The sequence below is a fragment of the Macaca mulatta genome, chromosome 4 (assembly GCF_049350105.2).
Source record: "Macaca mulatta isolate MMU2019108-1 chromosome 4, T2T-MMU8v2.0, whole genome shotgun sequence".
Lineage (NCBI taxonomy): Eukaryota > Metazoa > Chordata > Mammalia > Primates > Cercopithecidae > Macaca > Macaca mulatta.
The window spans coordinates 47617448-47643979 of record NC_133409.1 but is presented as its reverse complement, the minus strand read 5'-3'; the positions used below and the strand labels follow the sequence as shown (position 1 = coordinate 47643979).

Here is a 26532-nt window from a genome sequence, read left to right as displayed (position 1 = left end):
AGACTTACAGCACGCACACAGTTGAAATATTTAAATGAATTAAGCTAAAGCTTACATAGCTGAATGAGTGATCATGAAAAATAAGTGGTCTTTGAAAGAATGTCTGCTATCACTTTTGCAGAAAAGAGAACATGGAAGGAAGCGGAACTTTCTTTTATAATTACTTAAGGAAAACATGCAACAGTTAATTGTTCATTTTCACGCTTTGGCAGCAAAAGCAAAATACTTGTATTTAGATAGTTAAAAAGGTATCTTTTATGATTCGTCACCTTTTTAAATGACTTGTTCTTATTCCACAGAGCATTTATGTACTTGATTGTCAGGAAAATTACAACTTGCAAGGTTGCCATGACAATGGCCATTTACATAGGCTGACTAGATTCATGAGCCAAATACTACATCCCACAGATCCTCACGGCTTCCTCCCAGTCCCCACAGGAAGAAGGGTGCAAGATTTAAAGGCGGGAATAAACAAAACCTGACGTCTGTGATTCTAATTTGAAAAGCTTTGTTGCCTCAGCTTACATTACTCCTATCTCCTATTAAAAAACAAATGTAGTTTGGTCCCTTTATGAAAACCATACAGAAATAAAGGCTATGCTACAACCCAGAGTGTACCTTAAAGACCAGAAAAGTGTCTGCAAAATCACAAGTATACCGGATAAAAGGTAAAGGTATAAATCTATGGATGAGTTCAAACAAGTCGCTGGATGTGTGGTGCATCTTAAAATTTGGTGAGATAAGAAAAATACAATGATGCAATCTAATTTTTGTTTAAAACTGTATGGCAAGCTGGCTAATAAGATAAAACAGGAACGTGGAAGAAGGAAGGAAAGAATGATATAGAGGCCTAAGAATGACAGAAACATCATAACCATCATCTCTCTTGCAGCTCTGAAGTCTCCACTCTAACCCTAGACACTAGTCTGTCCTAACAAACTGCAATCTCTAGGAGGGAGATCACGTGGTGCAGTACCAGGTACAAAGTAACGTTCAAATACATTGAGTGAGTGATAACATAAGAAAATTTTTTTTTGATCACACTATTCACAATTCCCTTCCATGTTAGGAACACCCAGTATTTTCTTCTTTAACTTTCTCTCCCTCCCCCACTTGTCTCCCTGTCCATCTCCTTGATACTGTTTCTCTCTTAATTAAAAAGTTTCATGGGGATTTTCATGTTTCTGAGATTATTTATCATCACTGTTAATACTACAGGATAAAAAAAGGGAGAAAGTTCTTTTCTATAATTACTTTCACGTATTTTTAATATGTGATCTTTGCTAATTAGATTCTTTATTAAGAATTAAGATTCATGGTACAGATGAAAACTAATCAGGAAATAATTCCCAAAATACATAATCTAAAAATACATACAAAAAGGAGTATGCCATCCACAGTTATAGCATGTCAAAACGAGCTTAGAAATCCCCCCCTTACCATCAGAACTCCAAAATGTGTGAAGTGGTTACACAGACAGACCGTCTCACTTGCATCTGAATCTCTGTGTGCAACACATCCTGACGTGTTCCACCCTCCAAAACTTTCTGTTGAAGGAATCAACAAATGGTGTGAAAACAACAGGTCAGTGTCTTCTCTATAATGGATGAGACCTTCTATAGAGAAATTTGCCTCAGTCTCTTCTGCCATATAGAATTTATCTATAAAATGGATACCATTATGAAAGCTTTCGATGCTTAGAATAATTTGGATTCCTACAATCGTCAAATGTTAGTTCTGGGTGGGCAGTTAGAGGTGATCTAATCAGTGGGTTCAAACTCGAGAGTTCCACAAATGCTTGATTCAAGTTTAATTTTTAACATATTTTAAAATGAACTTCCATATAAAGAATACTCCTCTTCAAATACATTACACACTAATGAACCAACAGTTTTTTTCTGAGGGTTAATCTACATTTTCATGAAGACATAATAACAAAGTTTGCTTTCTTGGAATGTGCTATTTATGTACACAGCAATCATTACTGGTGGTAACTGATAGTAAATGGCTTGAACCCACCTTATCTGACTTTTATGGTATAAAACGGAATATGAGTAACACATATTGTCAATGTACTGAATCCTTTTATTTAAAAAAGATTTTAAGATATAAAGCGATACTTTTAACTATGCAAATGAGTAAAGATCTTCTCAAAGTTATGCAACTAAACCCCTCCACCAAAAAATACCTGTCTTGCTGTGACAAGGACTATCAAAAAAATTTTTCACCCTTTTCAGGCTGTTTTCATCAGCAAAGCAGCCTGCACTGATATCAGAATGAATCTGGCCACAATAATCCTCACAAGGGGACAAACAGAAGAGGCTTCTTTATTTGTACTTCCTTTCAAAGAGATTTCAACACCTTATGCCTACTGATTGATTCATCCCTTAATTTTGCCTTCCTTTCTTGATAGTCAAATCTAATGCTGCAGGCTGTTCATCTCTTTCAAGTAATACATGTCCATTATAACCATTTCTATATTTACATTCCTTTAGTGTGCTTCTCACCTCCCTCATAACTAGAGGTCTGGAAGCTGGATTTTAAATTGTCTGCCTTACATATATCAAATAATCTCCTCAAATGTGTCTTAGAAGAATGAGATTAAGTGCGCGTCTACTTTCGTCAAAAGTAGCAATAAAATTGTATGCTGTATTTTACAAATAACTGATGTTAAAGAGGCTGTTCAATTGAAAAAATGAAAGAAAACACAGTGAAGTCTGCCTATTTCTTCTTGAAATGACTAAAAAGTTACAGAAATTAGAACTGACTTTCCAAGCTACCTAAACTAACTTTGTAACTCATTTGCCATTTACACTTACATTGTGACTCACTCTGGTTTGGGGTGGAATTAAAGGAAATGGGGGTGTCTAACAATGTTTAAAATTCAGTTGTTATCTATATTAAGACAACCAGTATTTTAAAACTTACTGTTTTTGTTCAGATCCCAGAAGGCACAGATGGGATGATGCACTTCCTATATTAAAACAAGAATAAACATGTGAAATTGTGTTTAAAATGCCATGATTTAAATATGGCAAAAAAATAAAAACACAAAGGGTTTCACAAAGAAATAGATTAGTATTAACATGCCAATTCAACCTAAAAATGTCAGGCAGGATCTTCTTCTCTCCCATAGAGAATTCAAGCAAAAATCAACTCTAACCTCATGAGGAATCACACTAACTACTCATTTATCTGTAGGTTACTACAAATGTCCCATCACTAAATATATTGATTCTACTCTCATTCTTAGCATTTAGAAAAGCTCTTGACACTAAAATTTCACATCATCTTCAAAATTCTCCTTTATGTCTGGGTATTTACATAAACAAATTGAAAACAAGGACTCGATGAGACACCTGTAGACTCATGCTCACAGTAGCATTATTCACAAGAGCCAAAAAGTAGAAGCAACCCAAGTGTCTATCGATGGAGGAATAAACAAAATCTGGTATATACATACAATGAAATACTCTTCAGCCTTAAAAAGGAAGTCAATTCTGACAGATGCTACAACATGGATAAACCTTGAAGACATTGTGCCATGAAATAAGCTAGTCACAAAGGACAAACACTATATGTCTCCACTTATATGAGGTATTTAGAGTAGTGAAATTAAGAAACAGAAAGTAGGATGATGATTGCCAGTTGCTATTGAAAGGAGAGAAGAGGCAATGGGTATTTAATGGGAGAACAGTTTCAGCTGGGGAGATGGATAGTGGTCACGGTTGCATAACAATGTGAACACAATGCTATCGAACTGTACACTTAAAAATGATTAAGATGATACATTTTATATTATGCATGTTGCACAATTTTTAAAAATCTTCCTTCATGAATGAAAGGGCTGAAACAAAGGAGGCCAAAGTGTTGAACACAGAAGTCTAAGATGGTTCCTGACATAGGAGGCTAGATCTTAGGTGACTTGGCTTTCAATCCTCAGCACACTCGTTTCCGGCTTGCCTTCCTGCCTATCTAATATATGGCAGAATCATGATGACGGCCCTTTAGAAAAGTGAGAAAAACCTGTTCTTGGGCCATCTGGGACAATTAAGAACTTCCATCTAATTTTATGAAACAAATAGATGACAAGGGTAATGAAGCAACAAGAAAAGCAACACTTGCAAAGACTAAACAACTGCTAATCTCTCCAAAAATAAGTCCACCCCCCCCTGTTTCTTTCATACACAGAAAAACAAAGAAACAACAATACCTCTATTGGCAGAATTGTGCAACTACATCTGCATCTAATTTATTTGAAGCAATATATGTTGTATCTTAAAAAAAGAAGTCCTTCTCTTCACTTCCCTTCTCTTTCTGATTATTGAGTCCTAGATAAAACTAACTTCTCCAGCTGCTTCAATTTACTGTGACTTTAAAGCACTACCTGACCAGTTGTTCTCTCTTTATGGAAAACTGGGTCCTACTCCACAAAAAAGGGTCAGTTACTTTTTAACATGTAGAAAAAAAGGCCCCATTAGTATCTTAAATAGTCCACCTCTGTCCAAATGCTATTGGGAGCATTTTCTTACCTGAGTTCTTGTATGTTTGATTTTTATTTGAACAGGGTCCTTCAGATTCTGGATAGTAATGTTTCCAATACTGCACGCCATCACATAACTCACTAAGGTTTTTCTTTGGGGTCCTACATCCTTTTAAAGAAAAAAAAAAATCGCGTGTATCAGTCAGAAGTACACACTTTTATTTTAGTTTGGTGCTCCAAAATAAGCAAACTGTCAGTAATTTTTACACTTAAGATCTTCAGTTCTAGAACATCCTGTTTATCACATCAAGTTGCTGGCTTTCCTGAAGGAGGTTTGCTACTTCCCTTATTATAATAAATACATTGAGGGAACGCTGGGAGCCAATATTGTAAGACTGAGTTCATAAAACTACATTCTTGATTGTGGTGACTGATGTCAGCCAGTTAACATCTGAAACAATGCAGACTCATAAATAATATAAACTCATAAAAAGCTGTGAAACAATTAGATCATTTCCCTACTCCAGAAAATAGATGCTGTTTTCTTTCAGAGAAGTATAAAGAAAATATGGTGTGAAAAATAAAAAGCAATACATCTTTCACATCCATGCCAACAGCTTGACATGTTTACTAACTTATACCTAAAAGTAATACTGGATTCAAGTCCCATCCAGGACATCTACCTTCTTCTCTGATTGTTTCCTTGCCAGCATCTGCGGGTTTCACTAAGGAATAAGGCTGTCAGGAAATCAAATCTGTTCCATAAAATGGTTTGGACCAATAAGCATTCTATTCAGCAAGTTAATCTCTATTTTTTTCTTTCCCTTGTATTTCTTGTCAAATCTCCTGAATTTCTCTTTATATCATAGCTTACAAATCAGTTGTTTTGGAATAATCACAAGATAAATTCTAAATAAAATTCAGCATCCAGAATATAGCTTTTAACTAATTTTGTGTGGTGGTCACTATTAAATTCAGCTATTAAATAGTGATACTCAGCCTTTCAGTAAAACACAAAACAACACCATCGTACCTTGCCCTCTATGATAGAGGAGCACCACAGAATCTTTAAAGTTTTTTCATTCTCCAGTAAACTAACTTTAGAAACTGAACATATGCTTCCTTTTTTTTTTTTTTTTTTTTTTTTTTTTTTTTCTTAGAGACGGGTCTATGTTGGCTTGATTGGTCTTGAACTCTTGGTCTCAGGCAATCCTCCCTCCTCAGCCTCCCAAAGCGCTAGGATTACAGGCATGAGCCACTGCACCTGGCCAGATATGCTTCCTAGTAACAACTTTGGTAGGGAAATACCAAAGGAGAAGGAAACAATGATGTGGACATGACTCAAAACAATGACAGATCCTTGCAAATCTAAGAGTTGCAAATTTAAGAGTGCAGGACTAAACCTTCCCCCTGCACTGGACCCCCTTTCTGTACCATTCACACTTTGTGACACCTACTGCATTTTTATACTAGTTTTTTTTTTTTTTTTTTTTTTTTTTTTTTTTCTGAGACGGAGTCTCGCTCTGTCGCCCAGGCTGGAGTGCAGTGGCGCAATCTCGGCTCACTGCAAGCTCCGCCTCCCGGGTTCACGCCATTCTCCGGTCTCAGCCTCCCGAGTAGCTGGGACTATAGGCGCCCGCCACTGCGCCTGGCTAATTTTTTCTATTTTTAGTAGAGACGGGGTTTCACCATGGTCTCGACCTCCTGACCTTGTGATCTGCCCGCCTCGGCCTCCCAAAGTGCTGGGATTACAGGCGTGAGCCACCGCGCCCGGCCTTTTATACTAGTTTTAAGGTAACATTGTCATACATTTTATATTCCATAATTTTTAAAACTGCAGTTGTATATGTTTATAGCTATTAAATCCTTCAGGATAAATTACACATGTTTTTATATAAAATATATAAATTGCATTCATATAAATCACAAAATTTGTACACAGCTGGTTCCTAAAACATTTGTTGATAAAACTTTTAAATTTTGGAATTAATTACTGTCAAGGATTCCATGGTATGCTTTTCCTTGAATATATCTCTACTTGGCTGTTCCTCTACACATGACATATAAAGGCAGATCTACTACAAACAATTCTCTGGCCTTGAGACTTGCTATTTTCTTTCATATAAGTCACATTGTTCAATATGCAATGATATCTGGAATTTAACAGGTAAGTTTTATTTTTTAAAAAGGGTCCAGCAAAACTGCTCTCCATCAGGTTGTACTTGTAAAGGCAAACAGAGGTCACCAGTGTTTGCTGGCAGTGGGCCTTCTAGAATCTAGAAATGATGCCAATAAAAATGATAATATGTGCTTAGCACAATGCCATCCTACTCTGCGGATGTGTAAAGACCAAAGGTCACTTGAAATACTAATGGGAAAACTGATTAAAGCCAAGAATGCTGCTCATTATGTAAACAGTGCTTCCTGCTGAATTAGAGAAAAAAAAAACCCCTTTCCTTTGGTGTGCAATTTCTTTAACTCTAAAGGCCTAAATGATTGGAGAGCATAAAATATTTAACGAAAGTAATAATTAACAGTCATTTCTTCACTAATTCAATTTCTAATTGTTTACTGAAAGCCTTAGCCTAATACTTGAATTATTTTAAAAACTGAAGTACATACAACTTGTTAATAAGCATATTATCTGAAATAAAATATTTAAACAATTATATTAAAAATTTTCATTTTTGAAAATGCAGTAAATTTTTCTAAACCTTCTGATATATTTCAAAGGAATCTAAACTTTTGTTTTTTTCCTTTGAGCAAAGAAACTTCGTTAGCAATTCAAAAATAATAATTTAATGAATGTGCTTACCTGGAAAAGTCCAGTTTTGTTGAAGAAAGTAAACTGTGCTCTTCTGACTAATACAGAATCTTCTTGACTTAAATTCTCAAGTAAGTTTGGAGGCAAAATTACAGACGCCAGTGGATCTACTTGTCCACTCTCAAAATCCATCTGTCACACACAGAGATATATTGGTCAAGTAATCATAATTAAATGGCAATAACTTTATTCCACATGCATAGTCAGGAGAGTGAACAATTGCAAGTTCAAATTAGCCAGTACCAGGACTTCCCTTTGTATCTACAGTAGTCACTGCAACTCCTGGATAAACCCCTACAGACAGAGCTGTAGATCTCATTTGGGTTTTACATGTGTGTCAAAGGAGAAAATGCATTGATTTTAATTAAGACATAGGAAGAAATCTACAAATCAGTCAACATTTTCAAGTATAAGAATTAGATTTACCAGCAGCAGATTTTGAGGTTTTCTCAAAACACGTAGTGAAAGATAATAACTATGGGAGGAAGGGGCGAGGGAGAGAGAAAGAGAAAGAGACTGAAGTTAACTTGTTTATTTCAAACTGCATTAAAATTTTATGAACACTCTCAGATATCATTTTTCCTGAAACCATAGCTCAAGGCCAAAGAAAGCTTTCTTGCAAATTGTCTTGGAATAAGACTGAGGTTGACTGAGTTTTACTCTTAAAATATGAAAGAGAATTACCCAAAACAGCCTGCAGTCTAATGGAGAAAAAAGGTCTTGCCTGTATCCTGATTTCAGGCTTTTTATATTTTCAGTTTGTTCTATCTAAACAGTTAAAAGATAGATTGCGCTTCACATACTGTACTCTACCAGGTCAAGGACAATGCTTCATTGATTTTGTTTGCTCTGGTGGCTAACAGTGTCTGGTATGTAGTAGGAACTTGAAAATTCTTTGCTTACGCATGGCTTGAACATGTTGAAAAAGTTCTCCACAATCTAGCCCCAGCATATGTGTCCAGCCGTACTGTCACCTGCTATCTCAGACTTCTACATCACGTGTTCTCAAAGTGTGATACTTAGACCAGCAATGTCTAAGGAACTTGCTAAAAGTGCAAATTTGGTGGGCCTAACCAGAACCTACTAAATCAGAAACTCCTGGAGTAGGTCCCAGAAATCTGTTTTAACAAGTCCTCCAGTCCTCCAGAAGATTCTTTTTTTTTTTCTATTGAGACAGAGTCCTGCTCTGTCACCCAAGCTGGTGGGAAGTGGCATGATTTCGACTCACTGCAACCTCCATCTCCCAGGTTCAAGTGATTCTCGTGCCTCAGTCTCCCAAATAGCTGGGATTACAGGCATGCACCACCACGCCTGGCTGACTTTTTTTTTGTATTTTTAGTAGAAACAGGGTTTATAATGTTGGCCAGACTGGTCTCGAACCCCTGGCCTCAAGTGATCCACCCACCTAGGCCTCCCAAAATGCTGGGATTACAGGCATAAGAGACCACACCCAGCATTCTCCAGAAGATCCTAATATTCAGTTTCAGAACCACTGGCAAAGATAATGCACCATGCTTCTTTTAACCTTGGGGCCCTTAAAGCTCTTTCCTCTAACTGAACTGATGCTCACCCCAAGTATGGTGGTCCCTACTCATGCTTAGCTCCAGTAACCCCTCTTGTAGAAGGTAAGCTGACCTCCCCTGTCACCCAGATTATGAAAGTATACTCACTCTGAGCTCCCACAATACCTTATGGCTACTGCTCTAGTTAAACTTAACCAACATTCAGACCTGCTTGCCACTTCATGGACCAAGACCTCTTGGAAGCAGCAACCGCTAAGCGATCGGCAAGTTTTTATATGTCTAAGTAATTAATTAAAATGAAAGAAACCACTGGCTCATTACCTGGAAATATGATTCATTATTGCTTGGAAGACCAATGCTAAAATTTGAAATTGCATTTGTCCCTGGTAACAGGGATGATACGCCAAGAGCCAAGTTCCGAGTTGTAATATTCACATGTGATGTGCTATTTAGGTCTATCTTGAAGGCCAATTCATCAATTGTTTTTAAAGCTCTAAAGAAATGACAAAAATACCACTATTAAGTAATATGATATTTTAGATTCTTAAACATACAAGTTTTGCTGCATGGCAAAATGCAAACAAAATAAAGTTGTGTTCAGATATTCTGATCTTAACATGAACACCCATAAAATTACCCCAATCCATAGTGATATCTGTTAAAACATGGAATCACAGGGATGGATAAATCCTCAAGAGAAATATCTGCTTTAAAGAAAATCAACAATTAAATAATCCTGAACAGATACTGTTTTTCATTTGTTTTGGTCTCTCTTTTCTCACATAAAAAAGCATCCTCCCTACCTTAATGGCTTATCAACAATCAAAGGAAATAATGCGATAAAAGTGTTTTGTGAACTGCAAGACGCTAGAAAAATGTTTATATTGTTATGTAGATTGTTAGAAAATACATTTTTAACAAATATAAAATTTTCTTCAGAGAAATGTAGAAGGGAAGAAAGAGAAAAACATTAAATATTTTAATATTATACATTAAGTGAAGCAATTAAATACAAATTGAATCATATAAATACAGGTACATTTTCATCTGCCCCAGTGTGTTCATTTCAGAAGTCCAACAATCATGTGGCTGTGGCTGTCAGTGGCATAGTTCACAGTATAGTGGACTTACAATGACCAGTTATGCATAACTCTACTGGTCAACTAAATTTAGAATTTTAGAATTTTTAAACTAAATTTAGAATTTTCAAATAAAAAATGAAAGACTGCTTGTGCTTTCTAGGGCTATGTATATTGTAAATTGTATTTCTCAAAAAAAGACCACACAGAACTTTTAAGTTCACATTGTGAATGACTTTGTTTAACTATGAATGACTATCAATACATTTTGCAGAGATTTGAATTCTAAAATCTGGGCACAAAGTATTCAGATAGGTGAGAAATCATGAAACATCATTATCCAATAAAATATACTCTCCAGAAAAAAAAATACTTACTCAGAAGAAGACTCAAGCAAGTCACTGTCAGAACTGCTTAAGATATTAGAAAATATATTCATTAGAGTTGAGCCAAGTGTTATATCAATGTTTTCTTCTTTATTCACAATTCTTTTGACCTGTTCCACAATGTTGGTAATATTGGCTGAGGTTAAGTTCTGCCCATCAGCAGTTAAATCTAAAATCTGGTTAGCAACTTCATTTGCTTCTAAAACAAAGGCAGAAGAAAACAACACTAAGTTTTACCTGCATATTTTGAGCATTTTCAGGAATCCAAAGTAGAGTGTAACATTTCACTTTACAGTTGAAGCAAGGAAGTGAGATTTTCCTGTGTATACCTCATCCCCATATTCACAAGGCAATAATATTTCTTTCTATGCAGAGACTAACTTCTCTCTTTAGTAAGATACAAATAACTTGGAGGGATGAACACACAAAGTTCTAAGAGAAACATCCCCAGAATCACTGAATAAGCATAATTTGCTATTTAAAATTAATGCAAACTACAAAACATTGATACAAATATCAATTTATATATTAGTTTTGTCTTCTCTAGATTTTCCTATTTTTAATCCCCTACAGAACAGAAAGTTAAAATGAGAGCAAAAAGTATTTTCTGTCTTAAGTGAAATAATCATTTGCCTTTTAATATGAAAACAGTATCATATAGCACAAGAATATTCCCGAAGACAATGAAAACCATGAAGCCTGAAGTCATGTCATTTTGTCCTTGAGAAATAAAGGAAAATTGCTCACTTACTTGAACAGCTGGAGATATCAGGAGGTCCCCAGTAGGCTACCGATTTGTTGGTAGCATAACTATGAAACAAAATAGATATTTTAAATATTTGATATAACTGATATTATTTTGTACTGTTTAAAGGGATTTTTACATGATGTATACATTTATTATAACATGATCAATGGCTAAGCTTCCCTTTAAGACACTGAGTTTCTCACTCTGTTTTCATTTTAATTCTTTGTTTACCTCTGGACCTGTTTACATGTCTACGTTCTATCTCTCTAGCCTATTTCTGTTTACCACCCTATCTATACAATGTTCCCAAATTCTTTCCATTTCTCCACCTCATTCTTCTCACCCTTCCTTATTCTCTCCTCTCTCACCCCAGTTTGTTTCTCTATTTGTACTATTTCCTTCTACAAGTTTTCTTTTCCTGTTTTCCTATAAATTATATTAGAACTGAAAAAATTAGTTAATAACTTCTGGGATTTGCCTTGATTTCTAGGTAAGTTTCCTTTGAAAATAAAACTGTAATGCATTGAAATAAATTTCATGCTAAAAATTCTTATGGGGAAAAAATCAGTAGCACACAACATAGAAACAATATACCAGCAATATCCTAACCTAGGATACACTGGCCAAGTACTGCTTTAAGAACTTTACAGGTAAAATCTGATTTTGAGTTCACATAACTCTGCAAAGCAGATTATAATCCACATCTTACAGAAGATTAAACGGAATTTAATAAATCAATGAATTTTCCAAGTTCTAACAGCCAGGAAGAGATGGAGCCACATTTCACTCAAGTCCATACATCTCTAAAGTCCCCTTCTTTTCTCCCTACAAAGTGTCAAACCCAGCAGTATTTACAGTATGCAAAGTATGTATGCTTAGGCAGTTTCCATTTCTGAATTTCCCCCAGAAAACTCTAATTGGGAGTGAGGTGGGTGGAGAAATGGATTTAACTTGCTGTTCCATGAATCCCTGCAATTATCTTGTCCCTGAGGTTTCTGTTAAACATTTAGAGAAAATCTATACCCTGACAGTTTCCATCAGTAGACTATCCCAATCTGGATCTTGTCTTCATTTCCTCTTTGCCTCCTCTCCCCATTCCAACAATAATCAGTCCAAATAGCTAAAAAGTTTCGGATTTCCAGATGCATATTCCAAGGCTAGGCTAGGTTCATCCACAAACAAGGTACTTTGCTCTGGTGCTACCCGCTGGCTTCTAAATTCTTCAGTTTTTCTGTGAGAGGGCTTGATTAGCATGCGGCTGGAAAACACTCCCTTTCTGAGTCATCCACTTATGTTATCTTTATTCCCCAGGAGTGAATGATATAGGCATACACAGAGATTCCTGCCCTTCTTTGCAATCAATATAATGCCTGAGAACTACCGTGCTGCACGTATAACCCTGGGAAGGCTGATAACGTTGAGCTTTGCTGTAAGAGTCAGTGAAAATATTACCATATCCGCGAAGCAGAAAAGTCAGGTTTGTCTGGACAAGGAAGAACGTATTCAGAAGGTTGGATAGATGGCCAGTAGTAGCCTTTGGGTTCCTCCACAGCAAGACAGTAACCTATATGAACATAAGAACCAGCATGAGAAATATTCACTTATTTTTTAAAGTTAGAGGTTAGAGATGCAAGATGAAAGCAAAATGACAATGCTGGTAATTAGGTATTCCTTTAATGTAATACCAAAATATTACTGTTTATGTTCAGAATTTGTAAAAAAAAATTAAAAGTTAGAAAAAACATTAACACTTAATACACTTCAAATACAAAAACCATTACATCGGACAAAACCATTAGTAAAAAACACATTTATGTAAGTATATACATGAAACATACATTATCATTCTAATCATTTGCAGATACTAGTTTTATTCAAAGGAATAAGCCCTATAGAGAAGGAAAACAATCTTGAAAAATTCAAAATGTAATTTGATTTTTTTCAAAGGGGAAAGCCTATAAATGATGACTCGATAGTGTCACCTTTGAGTTGTGTGGCTATTTTATAGAAAATGTTCCAGCTGCTCTGATAGCCTCTCCTGTCTGGAAGCTAAGGGGGCCACAGGAAGTCACCTGCAAACCAACAAACCCTCGGATTTCTGTATCCTCAAATCATCTGACTTTTGGTTTGACAACCTCTAAGTAAGCCTCATACATCAATGATTCAGATTTTATATTTTAAAGAATATCAAAGTAACAGCAATACATCAACAGCAACAATAAACTCTTGTATTTCAGCAGCGAACATTAGCAAGTAATATCAGTTTTCTGGGAACAAGTACTGTCATCACCAACTGAAAATTCAAATAACTTTCCCATGTATACTGTGAGCTTTAAAACTGTTAGGTTTTAGCCTTTTATTTTTCCATTGGTAGAAGCACTTATCCACAGACTCACTTGCAGAAAAACAATAAAATGGATAATTTAAATTTAAATGGTATAAATTAGATGTCTAGGTATATGGAGAGAGTGGTGCTGGGCTTTGCCAGCCTATGAGGACACAGATGGTGCTGGTCCTCCTAGTGTTCTCCAGTCATAGATAAACTACCATTTGTCAGGCTGCTTCTTTGTGAAGACTCCTATACGTGAAAGGGTAGCAGGTTGCATTCTCCCTCCCTCCAAAAAGCCCCATTTGTTAAGAAGTAAGTATTTTCCCATAGAGACTCACAAATGGTTTACTGTCATGATTAGTATTATTAGTATTATTTGCATTCACCCATCTCTATGAGTTCTTTGTAACTGTTACATCCACCCAATAGAAATGGGTAGCTCCTCACAGAAGTGGAGATGCCTGCCTCTTTACTACACTGTGATTCTGGCCTTGGTGGCAATCGCGCTCTTCAAGGCTGAGGAACACGCCTCCCTCAATTCAACCTCCTGAGTGTAGAGAAGGCAAAGGGTCAAAGTTTTCTTTTCTTTTGATCTCTACTAATGTATCTAATCACAATATAATTGTAATCATAGAATAACATTAAAACAACTGCTTTTTGTTATCCATATTTGTGAATATTTGATTTCCTAAAATATTCTCATGCAGACTCATTCATTCATTTATTCAATAAGTGTTCAAGTTCCAGGGGATGTGCTGGGTTCTGGGAATATGTGGGAAGTAAGAGTTAAAGAAAAAAGAAAACATGATCTTAAGTAAGCGATTATTGTCTACAAAATATATATATATATGAACAATACATATATATGAACTATATATATGAACCATATATATATGAACTATATATATGAACATTATATATGAAATATATATATATATATATGAACATAAATATATCTAGTCTGTATGATGCTCTAGGCACCTGGACAGCATGAAGTAGAGGCTCGAAGGCAGTGATGTCTATACTTGATTTCAGAAAAGTTTCCATAGAAGAGGTGACTTAGGAGCTGTCTTTAAAAATACATAGGTGATAATGAGATTGACGGTGGGAGTGGAGAACAGTGTGCAAAGATAGAGAAAGGGCATATAAAGGAGCACAGCCTCTTTGTGGAAGTACAAGCCATGCCATGTGTGGTTAGAGCTTAGGATGTGAACGATTTCTAGGAGAGACTTGATTCTAGGTCCAACAGACCTCCAGATTCCTGACCTAGTCCTGTGAAGACAGTGGTATCACTAATAGAGACAGGGAACATGAGAGAAGGAGATATTTTCTGTTTTTTTTTTTTTTTTTTTTTTTGAGATAGGGTCTCATTCTGTTGCCCAGGCTGGAGTGTAGTGCCAAGAACATGGCTCACTGCAGCCTTGACCTCCCAAGCTCAAGTAGTCCTCCTGTCTCAGACCCACCTAGTAGCAGAGATTACAGGTGCACAGCACAACACCCAACTAATTTTTTAATCTTTCATAGAGACAGTCTCCCTACGTAGCCCAGGCTAGTCTCGAATTCGTGGGCTCAAGTGATTCTCCCACCTTGGCCTCCCAAAGTGCTGGGATTATAGGCATGAGCCACCATGCCCAGCAGGAAATGTTTTATAACAGGAAATCTCCTTCTACAAGATGTATCTCATTAGAGTTCCCACATCCACATTTACACACTCTTTTTATTCCTAAAGTTGACAACAATGATGATCAAGATCATTCTGGCATTTTGTTCGTATTGTTAGTATTTTCAAAATATGTCCCTAAAGTAAAATATGAACTTTCATCTACCTCCTTCATTCCCTTGGATTCACAGATACTGAGCTGAATTTTTTTTCTGCTATGTCACTCATTTGTGATGAACTTCATCATCAGAAAAAAATGTACATAAATAAATAGCATATAAAGAAAATTTCTGTTGTTTCAAGTAAACCTGAATATATAAGTTGTATAAAATGCATATTATAAAAAATTAGTCACTTACCCAGTTGTCTCACGTTCACTGTATGTAGCCTTAAGCCTTCATCCAAGGACTCATTATTTTTTAGGAGCTTCTGCTGAATGATTTTTCCTTCTAAATTAGTATTATTGGTAGCATTGTAAACTAGAAGGGCCCAAAGCACCAACCTAGGGAAACATTTCAGATAGAACTATTGTTGTTGTTGATTGGTTGGTTGTCATTTGGTAGTAGAAACAGAATAGTTGGATATAGAGGGATGACCATCACCTGTTGAGACTGAAGAGATTAGCCAAGGTGCTCACAGACTTTCTCTGCTGCTATGTGAATTATAATGTTAAAAATATTCCAATATTAATAGATTCTATAGGCTATTGCATGTATAATTCTATCATATAACTCCATTTCTTTTCAGAAAGATTTTAATATTGATAGTAATATATTAGTCACTAGTTAAAGCATAAACACAAGAAAACAGCATTCCTGTGGTTAATTCTATATTTTTTTCTTTGTGGCCCCAAATTAACATTTTTTTAAAAAAACTATGATTTCAGTTGACCATTTGTCTTTTGAAATTACTATTTCTAACTATTAGAAATTAACTATTTTGGCCAGGTGTGGTGGCTCATGCCTGTAATCCCAGCACTTTGGGAGGTCGAGGTGGGCGGATCATGAGGTCAGGAGATCGAGACCATCCTGGCTAACATGGTGAAGCCCCGTCTGTACTAAAACTACAAAAAAAAAAAAAAAAAAATAGCCAGGCGTGGTGGTGGGAGCCTGTAGTCCCAGCTACTCGGGAGGCTGAGGCAGGAGAAAGGCATGAACCTAGGAGGCAGAGCTTGCAGTGAGCTGAGATCGTGCCATTGCACTCCAGCCTCGGCGACAGAGCGAGACTCCGTCTCAAAAAGAAAAAAAAAAAAAAAAACAAAGAAATTAACTATTTCTAATTACTAACACGATAAAGGGTGTTACTATTTATGAATGTGGTACAATTTCTCCAGAATAGCAAGAAATGATTTTCTGTCTCCATGAAGCATTTGCAAGTACTTTGTATGGTAAAAAGTTTCACAAAATAAATAATCAAAATCGACTCTGTGATTGCCCAGCATATTACTTAAGAAGGTTATAGAATGGTTGACCTTGAAGGTCTTTAAAAAGGAAATACCTCTATGGGAAGCAAAGAAATGCATCTCCAAAGCCCTGTTAAAAACTTTTGGTTCTATAATTTAAAGTAATATAATTTTCTGTTCAACTACAATCACAGCTATAGTCAAAAGCAGAAAACAAAACTATTAATTTAACACTGAGGTAAAAGTAAGAACCTTATTTTGTCAGGTAGAGGAGAATTTCTTTTGCTTATATGTGAAGGCTCTAGATTCACAAAAAATTTTGTTTCTTCTTCATATTCAGAGGAGAAATGAATAATATAAGATGTTGTATTATTGAGATCAGTTACTGTCCACATACCAAACACAAAGTGGTAATATTGTTGTTAAACTAGTTATGGAATGTCCAGTGGAGAGGCAGTGGCATATTTTATTTACGAAACTATGAATATTAATAAGTATTTGTTGCAGTAGTAATTTATTTGTGGTGTTAAAAAATAAGAAGGAATATATGAAATATTTGTTATTCAAGACTAGGTGAAATTAAAGAATAGCTCCGGTTTTCTTTCCTAAATATCTGTGCTAATCTCAAGGAAAAGGTGCTCTACTCTTCTCATAATTAACTCTGAAAAGCTCTCTCTAAAATGATCTACTGCTTACCATTCACATGTAAGCCATATTTCAGGATAAGGCAAACATAATGACTCTAAAGATAGCTGTGAATAGAGATGTGACTATGATAGCTTAACAATTTTTAAAATGGCTCTTGAAAAAGTATCCCTTGATTAAATCATTGTTTGAAGACAAGCTTCACCACTCCAGCTGGTGAGAACTTACGGCTGGGAAAGTGACCTTTTACTTGTCTTGAATACTGAGAACATAATTAGCCCAAAGCATTGTGGGTGATATTGAATACCCAAACCCAAGAAGTCAGGAAGAGCCATACATTTTCACAGGTCTTATCTGTGTGTTTTCCTCTCTCATCCTGAAAACTGAAACTATTTTATGGTTCTACAAAGTCACATTCTATCTGTTGTTACTATCAGCCATTCTTTATTTGAAAAAAAAAAACCTCTCTGTGGCTTTGGTTTCCTGTCTGTCTGGGCAATAGAGTATGATAGCATTATCTGAAGCTACGGTCTGTGTTAAGTGATACAATCAAATTGAAAAGAAAAGGTTTTTTTTTTAAAAAAGAATGTGTGTAAAAGTAGTAGATTGTGGTTTTGAGAAAAACTGAGACTATGAAGCCTCATCAATGTGGGTAAGAGCCATAGAGAATAGAAAAAAGAGAGGCAAGAAAGGCTATGAACATAAATATTAAATAATGACAAGAGTTCATACCAAAAAAAACCCTAAATATGTGGATTTTGTTATATACACTGTTTCAGTTCATTCTCCCTACAATTTTCTGTAAAATTACTCATTGCTTTGACAGACCAGGAAACTGAAATCCCATGAATTTAAATGTCCTTCAAGAAGAGTTTCTGAGGTGCTGACATGTACTAACGATGGCTGACTTTAGTATCACCAGGTAGCAGAAGAACCACAGTAAGTAAACTAAACAGCGAATGCTGACTGCCTGAAGAAGGTATACCACTGGCTATATCTACCAAATCCAGGGCTGTCCCAGTTGCTACACAAAGTGTCCAGCAAAGGGATCCTGATTGCTGCTGGATCCATTACTGAAGATGCAATATGACCTAACAGAAAGGATTGCAAAAAACTATTTGGTTAAATAGTGGAGAAGAGTTTTGTCACCTTCAAGAATACAGTACTGAAATATACAACTGTGTTCATATCATAAAGAAAAAATACCAGAAAATAGAAACAAGTTTCCCTAATCAGATGACTCAATCCAATCCATTTAATATGTATACGAAAATGACATCTTTCAATATAACTTTCAAAACACTTGTTTCTCTAGTGTTGAATTGAAAAGAAAAAAAAAGCTCTCTGGTCAATCCTCATATGAAATTTTATCTTCTCATAGTAAGAAGATATCACCTGAAAAGAAGCAGGCTCCATAATCAGGGCTGTATATCCACTAATATCAATTCAGTCTATTGAGATCCAGCAAGACTTATAGAAACTTTTCCTTTACAACAAATTTTTAAAAAATTCTATGGAGGCCAGATATAACATCTCATGCCTGTACATGCAATCCCAGCACTCAGGGGGGCTGAGAGAGGAGGATAACTTGAGGCCAGGAGTTTGTGACGAGCCTGAGCAACACAGTAAGACCCAGTCTCTACAAAAATAGTATTTTAAAAATTAGCCAGGCATGGTAGCACATGTATGTAGTCCCAGCTACTCAGGTGGCTGAGGCAGGAGGATCATTTGAGCCCAGGAGTTCAAGGCTGTAGTGAGTGATAGTCATACCACTGCACTCCAGCCTGGGTGACAAAGTGAGACTCTGTCCCAAGAAAAAAAAATCTACAGAGATGCAATACATGACCTGAATAACCTAAATACAACTAAATTTATTCCATTTGGAAGTTTAGGGGTTTTCTTTTGTTTTACAGTACTCTAAACAGTTGGTCCTTACATACCAACTGGTCATATATGCTGGACATATCAATTAAATTACCTGCATGATTAAAGCATGATCCTGATATAAATTTTAAAATGGAGACTTCAGAAAATTAGCTAATACATTTAAATGCTGAAAACATTTTGGCATCTATTATCCATATTATTAGATGTTATCATATATAAACACTTTATTTAAAGCTATTTTCTTTGAAGGTACCTTTGGAATTTCAAGTAAGAGGCAATGGGTTATCATAAATAAACTGGAAATACTAAAAATAATAATCCATCCATTTTAAATGCCCTATTTCTCAATTATTTTTCATCGGATATACATTACTACCCAGTCTGTTCTATTACAGTTTTAACTACAAGAAAAAAGTAGTGTACAGTAGTGCTAAAGAAATAACTGTGCTATGTGATTAAGATTTTCTTTTCCATCCAATTGTTTTCATTTCTCTACCAGATAAAGTAGTGAGCAAGAGAAAGAATGTTACACTCTTTATAAGACTTTGTCCTGTTACCTTGGCTCATTCTCAATGCTTCTCTTGACTTTAATCTTGTCCTCTCCACCACTCAGGTGAAAACTAAAAACACAAATACATATAACCATTAATCCACCTCACCAACTGCATCATCAACAATAAAATTTGGGGACCTGAAATAAAGAGACAGAATGGGAATTCTAAGCCAATATTTCCAAATGTGTGTCCTGAGGTTCTAACTTCTTTCATAAAGCTAGGCAACTGTGTGCTTTGCTCTGTTTTGAAGATTCACAATTCATATTATCACACTAAAGAAATTGAGACATTCTGATAAAAAATATGCTTCAGTTTGTATAACATACTTCCTGAACTTATATGACGATTTGACCCCTTTTCTGTGTTATTAAATCTCTTATCTTCACAGAATATATGTTTAGGGGTCATGACATACACTTTAGAAAACTCGTTCAGGTATAGAACTGTGAAAACAAGGTACACAGGAGGATATATGGACAATGCGAATTGCTGAAGATTAGTGGAGGAACTAAATATAAATACAGTGAAGGATAATTTCGAAAAGTTAGGTTGCAATCAGACTGTCGATATATGAGATTAGATCTGGAAAAAAAAGTGCTCTAGGTGATCCACCAGGGTGTGAGAAGAGACTAATAACTTCTATTTATAGTTAATTATCCAATTTTAATTTTTGACACATTATAACATATATTGATTCAGTTACACAAACACACAACACACTTTTCATTTAAAACAAATACAAATCAACTGGAATGCATGATCAAAACATTTTAAAACCATCACTGCAGCATTGAGGTTTTTTTGTGCAATGAACTAATACAGTTGTTTTAGAAAGATTATGCATATGGTAGCTGTGTGTATTTGTATGTATATTTTGGTACAATCAGAGAGACAAATAGAAGCATTAAATTAGACACTACTTTTAATTTATCAAATTATTTATTCTGTCTTACCTGATATTAATGACATAAACCGTGTAGTTCCAATTTTCGAAGGTTGAATTGAGCTGGAAAACACAATGGAAAAGGATGAGTTTTGATAATACCTTAAAAATATATCTAAATCAAGTTTCTGCCTAAAACATAAGTTGTTACTGAGATAAGACTCTGGGAAAATCCTGAAGAGTTGGAGGAGTGAAAGGTAAAGGTGACAGTTAATGGATCATTGTGTACCAAGAATTTGATAAATGTTATTCCTTTCAATCCTCACGACAACCAATGCAATAGGTATTATCCCCACATACCCCACAGTCTTATATATAAAGAAACTGAGCTTTCAGAGAAGAAATGGTTTGCCCAAGAGCATCCAAGTAAGCAGTAGCAGATGCCAGATTGGAGCCCAAGTCTGTTTGGAAAACTATCATTTCCTCTCTAGCCCTCGTATTAAAGAAGATTTGCACAATAAATATCTTCTCTATTCTTGATTCAACAAACACTGAGGTACACTAAAACATTTTTCTAGTAATTACCATCTCACAATATTAGTAATAAGAAAAATTATAAATTAACAATATAAATGTAAAAATAAAATAAGTTCAATACTATTGGAACTATGTATTTATTATGTGGTTATTTAGCAGTCTTTATGGTTTCAGCATAAGAATTTTTAATGAAGCAATGGATTCCTCCAATATAAAGAAGCTTCCATGATGCAGTTTCCCATACAATTGCAAAACAGGATTCCCTCACTGACATGAGAGCCTCCTATTTACATGTCATCTCCGAAGGGTGATTTAGGCCTTCTTTCATATACACATTTGTTTCATATAGCCTTTCTTTTAAGCATTTCCAAAACTGAATGTAAACTTTAGGGAATCGTAGCAAAAAAAGTGTTAAATTATTTTAAAATTGTAAATAGTAGTAATTTGAAACAGGTACACCATTTATATTTTCTCTGTTATCAAGTATCTGCTTTGGTATCTTGCATTTTAAACAAAAACGTCTAGTAAAGTTTAGCTGCAGATGAAAATAAAGCTATGTTGAAAACCATGCATGAAGTAAATATAAATGTAAGCTTATACCTTATCTAGCACAAACTTTCTAATGAATGCTAATTTCAGATTAATAACATTACCCGTTATTTGCACAAATAAGCTAACAGTAGCTTACTTGAGAATGAAAATAAAGAATTTTATCTTCTGAAATCATTCTGACTTTAAACAAAAAGAACAATGCTGGAAAGAAAATGGGATACACAGAAAGAATATACTCTTTCTGCAGCCTGCTCTCTCCATTGAGAGGTTAAACGTATCTCCTACTGTTTGAATGAGTTACTGATCTCAATGTGGCATTCCCCCAAATCAACAGTAGTATTTTTCTTTTATTTCAATAGAGAATTTCACCTTTCTCACCAATTTTGTAACAGAGTTAATTACCTACTATTGTTACCTATGGGCAACTTTTTTTTAAAGAGTACTGTCTTTAAAATGAAGACTGTTTTCTATCAGTTATTTTTCATATATATATAGGTGTGTGTGTGTGTGTGTGTGTGTAGCTACCACTTCCTCTCAATGTGTAAAATTTCTTTTGCTACCAAAGACACATTTATCGAACACCAAATATATATGAAAACCCATTTTTCTTATTTCAGAATGTATAGTGACTCAATTAAAAAAAATGTTTGAACCGTAACAGCATTATATATAAAAAGAAGTACGAAGTCTCATAGTATGCCGTAGGTAGGAAATGAAATAATAGAATAGAAACCTATGGAAAATAAAATTTTTGAGATTGTTATTGTGAAGAAGAAAATGAAAAAATCCATGTGTTGTATTTGTAAGAAAAAGAAGAAAATAAAATGTTAAATTTTTTAAATTGAAAGCTACAAAATGTTTATCAATAGGATACTGGTTAAATTACAGTCTAACTGTCCATCAACAGAAGATCTGCTAAATAAATGATTGAACAGCCACATAATGAAATAGTATGCATTGTTTTTTCAAAACAAAAAAAACCCATAAAGTTCTCTAATGTTGCAAATCTGGCAACAATAAGTACGGTATAGAATGGTATGTAAAGTATATTACTTTTAGTGTAAAAAAGAAAGTAAGAATCTATAGTTTAATTTTCTTTCAGGTGCACCAAGATATCTGAAAAAAGCAGAGAAAACTAACAGTGATTTCCTATTTGCTGTTGGTTATTGGGTTGGTTCCACGCAGATGAGCAGCAAGGATGGGTGGAAGACTTTCATAATGCGTTTTTTCATACTTGTTGGTTTTGACCAAACATTCAAACAATTTTTTAAAAGAATCTGTTTAAAAATATAGTAGAAAATATATGGATCTAATAGGAAATAAAGATAACTGTTGCCACCAAAATCTATTTCCATTTGTGCGATACTATTCTTATTTAAGACACTGATAGTCTACTAGGCTCAGTTCTTATCCTTTATTCAAATGTACTTCTCTTCCTATGCATAAGGACAACAACTTACGTATCTACTTATGTATTTCTAATGAATATCATCTGTGTTTCAGTATAATTTGTGGATTCAGTTAACTAGTCTTTTCCAGATTCCCAGAAGTTAAAGAATTTTTTTAAAAAAGAAAAGTTACAAGCTCACTTACCCATTCTGCCACCTTGCTCTGTACTTTTACTTCAGGGTGACGAAGGATGTTTTGAATCACTACGGATATTCTATAGATAATTCCATCTGCCCATTGGAAATAGGATTAGTCCATTAACTGTATTTTTGTAGTTATATAATTATCAAACAATTTAAAGTTATGATCACGTAAGTCATACAATCATATAGTTTTATTCATAATCACATAATTTACAATATAAGTTAAAAGAAACACCTTCTACATAGGCAAAACAAATATGAAATATTTTGCTGTTAAGCTTTTTGATCTTCCAACTTCTTAGAAATAATTACCAATTAGCTTACTCTTATTACTTGTATATGCTTCTTCATATTTTTTAATTCTATAGATTTCTGATATCTACTGTCTGTAATGTGTTAACTGTTTTCATGTACAATTTGACTTCTGATAACAAGGCATTATGCTTTCTGTGCATTATAAGGAATGATAAAGAGTTTGGGATGTGAAAACTTGAATGAGATCATGTGGAGGAATTAACTTGAAAAAGTAGAACAGGCATACACATACTTACTGCTCTAATTCCTCTCCTTTTCCTCTCTTTCCCCTGCTTAATAAAGCACTTCTATTAAACTATTAGGTGGCATTTCACCAGACTTTTCATCAAAATTTCTTAAATATGCTAATTTATAGCAAAGTAGAGGAAAAAAATAAATAATATTTGCAGGCAGAATTTTCATTGAACTAACTCATTTTAAAAAGAAAACCTTATTGTAAAGAAGATTCTGCTTTTTGGGTGGGGGAAAATCTTTAAACTGATTTTTTAAAATAAAAATCAAACTCACCAGCAAGGGTTTGCTGAATAGCTGTAAATGGGTGCTTTAGTCAAAGCAGCTAGTGAGAAAAATACCCTTTTAAAATATGGTAGGTTATAGAGAGAAGAACAATTTTTGAATCTCCATTGTCGATTATCTTTCTTCATGCTTATAGGTTTAGGTAAGTCTTAAGTAAAAGAGGCACACAAATGTAGAAATACATAATTATAGCAATGTTGAAGAAAACAGTAAAACTTGTGGGGAGGCAGTAGAAAAAAAAATGTAAAAGTTAGCCTCTGGGAATTTCCAAATCTACCAAAATGCAAATTCCAGTCCCACTACCAAAGGAATGTCTTTCCAGCAAGTGTCAGAGTCTTGTGCTAAATAATATAGATTGCTGCCCCTGGATGTAGTAATATAAATATATAAAACTGGCACAAGTCCAAGCACAGGCGAATTTAATTTATGCAGACTATTTATTTCGACTTCTAAAATTCTTTGGGTATTTTAATGATCTTGACTTTTATATTCCTTTAAAAAAATGTTCTGAATGAAAAATATTTGGAGGAACATGTAAAACATAATAATACATATAAAGATAACTTTTACACTGTAGATCTCATCGTATCAAATCACAGATGTTCTGAATGATTGGGAGAAAATTCAAATTGTGAGGGTCAAACAGTTATTTCAGGATCCTGGTAATATTCTGTGACTATACAGAAGGTTCCCTACTTATAGTTCATCAGCATTCAACTTTATGATGGTAGGAAAACAAAAGGCATTCAGTAGAAACTGTACTTCTAGTACCCATATGTCCATTTCATTTTTTGAGTTTAGCATTAAATAAAGTACATGAGATATTCAACACTTTATTATAAAATAGACTGTGTTACATGATTTTGCCCAGTTGTAGGCTAAGGTAAGTGTTCTGAACGTGTTTAAGGTGGGTTCAGCAAGCTATGATGTTTAGCAAGTTGGGTGTATTAAATGCATTTTTGACTTTTGATATTTTCCAGTATTTTCAGCTTACAATGGGTTTATAGGAATGCAAACTCCACTGCAAGTGGAGGAGCATCTGTATTATCAATGCTAGCAGAGTATCTGAAAAGCCACCACTAGATGGAAACCTAAAGCATGCTTTTGTTATAAGAGTAGTAGTTGTTCCCTCTTAGGAAAATACGTCAAAATTCTAAAAATCATTGACATTTCTGCATTTTTTAGAAAGCATCCAAATATTTAAGATGTTTTCTTTAAACATTGTTTCCTGCCCCAGTCCACTTGTTACATTTATTTAAAATTTTTGAATAATGCAGTCAATAAGTAACCATGAGAAAAGTTCAAGAGTGAACTGTCAAAGCAACATAAAAAAATATGTTCACTGAAGGGCTGGTGAGAAGGGTTTGGACTAGAGCAAAATAATTGGCTTCAACATTGCAATTGGAGGAAATGCATAATTAAGACACACTTATGCAGGATTTTCCATGTTACCATAGCAGTAAAGTTGTCTTCTCTTACAAATGTTAACACTACTCATGGTGTTTTAAAAGCTATTCACAAATCTTCTTGTGTTCCAGAGACTTCAAAATATGTATGTACTATCCTAATAATGACATCTAGGCCCAAAGATTTTATTATAGACATTAATGGGGAAAATGATTTAAGAATATATCCATTTTCCATTTAGATACTTCTTTCAGCATGCAGAACTTCAAGCAGAAATCACTGCCTGTGATTACCAATGTGGTTATCAAAACAACATTATTTTTTGTAGGTCTCTTCTCCAATTAATCTTTCCCTTTTTTAGCTTCTTACACTTTTTTTCAGAGTTTCTTGGAGAATATAGAAATGACATTGCTCTAATCTATGCGATATTCAAGGATGTAAAGTACAGGTTTGAAATGATAGGCCTAAATACATATTTGAAAAAACAGACGTTAAAATATAAACCAAATGCTAATCTAGATACCTGGTTATTTCTTTGAACTAGTGATGAGGGAATTCTATTATGACAGTGGCATTTACAATACGACTGGCATCCTGCAGCTCCTAAACACACAATTTCTTTAAGATATATGGCATAAAAAGCAGAGTAATGGATCCATTCAAACGATCTTAGAAGGAATTCGTTATTTAAATAGCTAAACATATGTGAGAAACTGGAAGCAATGTTACAATCTGTACTTACTTGTAAACCAGGTTTTTAGAACAATAATACAGACTAATGGAGTGAATTCCTTACTTGGGTTGCTTGTGACAACCTCACAAAAGTTTACTATTCAGTAGCACTAGAGTGATGTTTGAAGCAGAGAAGATACGATTTGGAGTGGAATAATAATTAGTCCAAGAGCTTTTCTTGGGAATGTAATGGAAAACATATAAAAGGTCATTATTTGTGGGAATCCCCAGATCATCCACATCCTGAAATACCTGTTTGTGAAAAATAGCTTTAAATACTTTCTTAGTGTACACAGCAGATCCCTGAGTAACATCATTTCATTCAATGGAGTTTCATTACAAAGTTGATGAGGAGAAGAGTCAATTCCTGGCCAGGTCCCCCGTCTGTGTAGGGTCTGCATGTTCTCCCCTTGTCTGCATGGGGTTTCTCCAGGTCCTCCAGTGTCTTCCCACATCCCAAAGCTGTGTACCTTGGATT

General features: G+C 34.8%; 1 protein-coding gene across 19 annotated transcripts in view; it reads right to left on the bottom strand.

The window, feature by feature from the left end:
- Positions 1-26532, bottom strand: part of ADGRG6 (adhesion G protein-coupled receptor G6) — a 135662-nt gene that overhangs the window by 30876 nt on the left and 78254 nt on the right. For all 19 annotated transcript variants that reach the window (XM_015137235.3, XM_015137228.3, XM_015137236.3 and 16 more), the window contains 12 exons: positions 23086-23171; positions 20474-20526; positions 19524-19586; positions 15392-15534; positions 12496-12607; positions 11047-11105; positions 10287-10494; positions 9152-9323; positions 7299-7439; positions 4533-4652; positions 2929-2974; positions 1441-1547 (listed from right to left, as the gene is read on the bottom strand). In XM_015137235.3, the coding sequence (XP_014992721.3) occupies positions 1441-1547; positions 2929-2974; positions 4533-4652; positions 7299-7439; positions 9152-9323; positions 10287-10494; positions 11047-11105; positions 12496-12607; positions 15392-15534; positions 19524-19586; positions 20474-20526; positions 23086-23171 (1310 nt within the window). The remainder of the gene's footprint in view (positions 1-1440; positions 1548-2928; positions 2975-4532; positions 4653-7298; positions 7440-9151; positions 9324-10286; positions 10495-11046; positions 11106-12495; positions 12608-15391; positions 15535-19523; positions 19587-20473; positions 20527-23085; positions 23172-26532) is intronic.